This window comes from Alosa sapidissima, chromosome 8 (genome assembly GCF_018492685.1).
Source record: "Alosa sapidissima isolate fAloSap1 chromosome 8, fAloSap1.pri, whole genome shotgun sequence".
Taxonomy (NCBI): domain Eukaryota; kingdom Metazoa; phylum Chordata; class Actinopteri; order Clupeiformes; family Clupeidae; genus Alosa; species Alosa sapidissima.
This window is the reverse complement of record NC_055964.1, coordinates 32,738,408-32,740,943: the sequence shown is the minus strand read 5'-3', so window position 1 is coordinate 32,740,943 and position 2,536 is coordinate 32,738,408. Positions and strand designations below refer to the sequence as shown.

General features: G+C 37.9%; 1 protein-coding gene across 1 annotated transcript in view; it reads right to left on the bottom strand.

Moving 5' to 3' along the window:
• Window positions 1-344: 344 nt before the first annotated feature.
• Window positions 345-2,536, bottom strand: part of mvb12bb (multivesicular body subunit 12Bb) — a 46,400-nt gene continuing 44,208 nt past the window's right edge. Inside the window, 1 exon segment of the mRNA XM_042102376.1 lies at window positions 345-1,116. Coding sequence (XP_041958310.1) covers window positions 1,075-1,116 — 42 coding nt within the window. The 3' untranslated portion in view covers window positions 345-1,074.

The window sequence follows — 2,536 nt, the reverse complement described above, 5'->3', positions numbered from 1 at the left end:
TTTATACGACACACACACACACACTAATAGAGGTATGCCAAGGACTCTGACACAGACATTCACACTACCAACTCTTTCTCTCTCTCACACACACACACACACACAGGCAACTCAGTAATATCAAAGTCAGGTGAACAAAAGCACCATCTAGAGGCCATCCATGGAAGTCAAGTTAGCTGTACCACTATGTCATTCTTAGTGATGGGGTTGAACATTCTTCTTGCCCAAAATTCAAAGACTTATGGAAATATGATCATACATTAAACACAGTTAAACAAACTACATCTACGCATCCATCAATGAAAGGAGGAGGCCCAGTCAGAACTGACTACTCATATTGGAGATGCAGGAACAGTTTGTTTTATTAATAGAGGTCACATGACTGATACAGTGGTCGCATGACTGATACAGAGGTCACATGACTGATACAGAGATCACATGATTGATACAGAGGTCACATGACTGATACAGTGGTCACATGACTGTTCCACCTGGGTACACAAAGAGCATGTGTAAAATATCCATAAAACATTTTTTTTTTAAAAGTTTTTAAAGGTTTACGTTTTTAAGAATTAAAGTCAAGTCAAAATCAGAAACAAGTATTAAATTCCCACTCAGAAAATTAGGAAAATTAAAACACAAGACCATTGTTGACATAAGAAAGACAGAAACACGACCAGGATAAAGGCTGGACTCATTATTTCATTAAAAACACATTCTGACCAGGACCAGGTTTTCATAAAAAAAAAACGACACAAAACATGAATCTATTTACCACAAACATTCATTTGTCCAGCATTCCTGAAGCAATTATAGGAAAATTACCCAGAAATATTCTGTACAATAATAAGATCAATTCTCATTCTCTAAATGTTTAACGTTTATCTCTCCCCAAACTCATGCTCTTTTCCATCAAGGTCAAGGGTGGAACACTAGTCGAATACCATGATGGGACAGAAAGTCCGAACACAGACTCGGCATCCTCTCTGGTTCTCACTCTGGATCCTCTCTCTGTCCTGCAGGTGTGTGTGTGTGTGGCTTCCACGGTTGGCTGGCTGTGTGTGTGGAGGCCGGTTAAGGGTTGATGCTGAACTCTGTGTTAAAGGAGTACTGGTACTGAAACACAAGAGGGAAACTCTCACACATCTACACACAAAACAGGAAATAAACACACAAAACAGGAAATAAACACACTTCACACATGACAGGAAATGCAGAATTACTGAAATGAGACTTGAATTTAAAAACCTATAATCACAGTTTCACTTTGAAACACAGCAGGATAATAGGAAAGAGAAATATATGATCCTCCCCGACCCCTATGTATAAAAGTGTCCTTCTGTGGTACAGTACTACATAGGAAGTTTCATAAGCTGCTGTGCTGAACATCCATCCTGTGAAACAGTGCCCCCTTGTGCCCACACAGGAGAAGAGCACTACCTCAACAAACAATGCATTCATATCATACTGATGCACTGACCCAGAGGGCTAAAAGCTAAAGCTGAACAGGAGAGAACATAAGAGACTGTGTTCCAGTTCTCATTGGCTGCTTCAATACAAGGAAATACACACACACACACACACACACACATAATAGATTACGTCATATTATCAACTAGTTGTGGAACTGTAGTACTCCCAGACTTTCAGTGAGATATGACCTCATAATACATTGGTACAGACCATTTGTCATTATTCACATATACCTGTTTTATACTCGTGGTTTATATATTTGTCATTATTCACATATACCTGTTTTATACTCGTGGTTTATATGTTTGTATGATTGCCTTCTAAAGTAACAGCCATGTGAGGTGTTTTTCACAACAGCAGTAGGAAACATTAAACCCTAAACAGAGACACACAATTCCCCACAGCATTATCAGTGTGGTGCAGTCAACGCAAACATGAGAGAAGATATTGAAAACAACTCGCACACAAATAATGTTTGGTGTGCAAATTATTATCTATATTATCTCTCTCCTATTATTATTATTATATCATATTATATTATATTATATTATATCACTGTATATTATATTATATCATATTACTGTATATCATATCATATTATATCACTGTATATTATATTATATCATATTACTGTATATCATATCATATTATATCACTGTATATTATATTGCATTATATTACTGTATATTATATTGCATTATATTACTGTATATTATATTATATTACTCTCATAGTTGTTTTCTGTATTTTCTCAAACATTAAAGCACCTCACACTCCTTGGGGATCAATAAAGTATCTATCTATCTATCTATCTATCTCTCTCTCTCTCTCTCTCTGTCTCACACATGCTGCACATTGTGATCCTGTAAACTCTATAGGAGCAGCGTTTAGGTTGTCCGCAGGCGTGCGTGTGTGTTTATTTATATGCGTACGCATGTGTGTCTGAGTGTGTGTGTGTGTGGGGGGGGGTTTCCAGGCTGCTGTGTGCTGCAGGTACTGCTGTCCACACCACACAATGGGCATCTCTGCTGCCCGCAGTACTCCTGTGTGCCTGTAGGTGCTG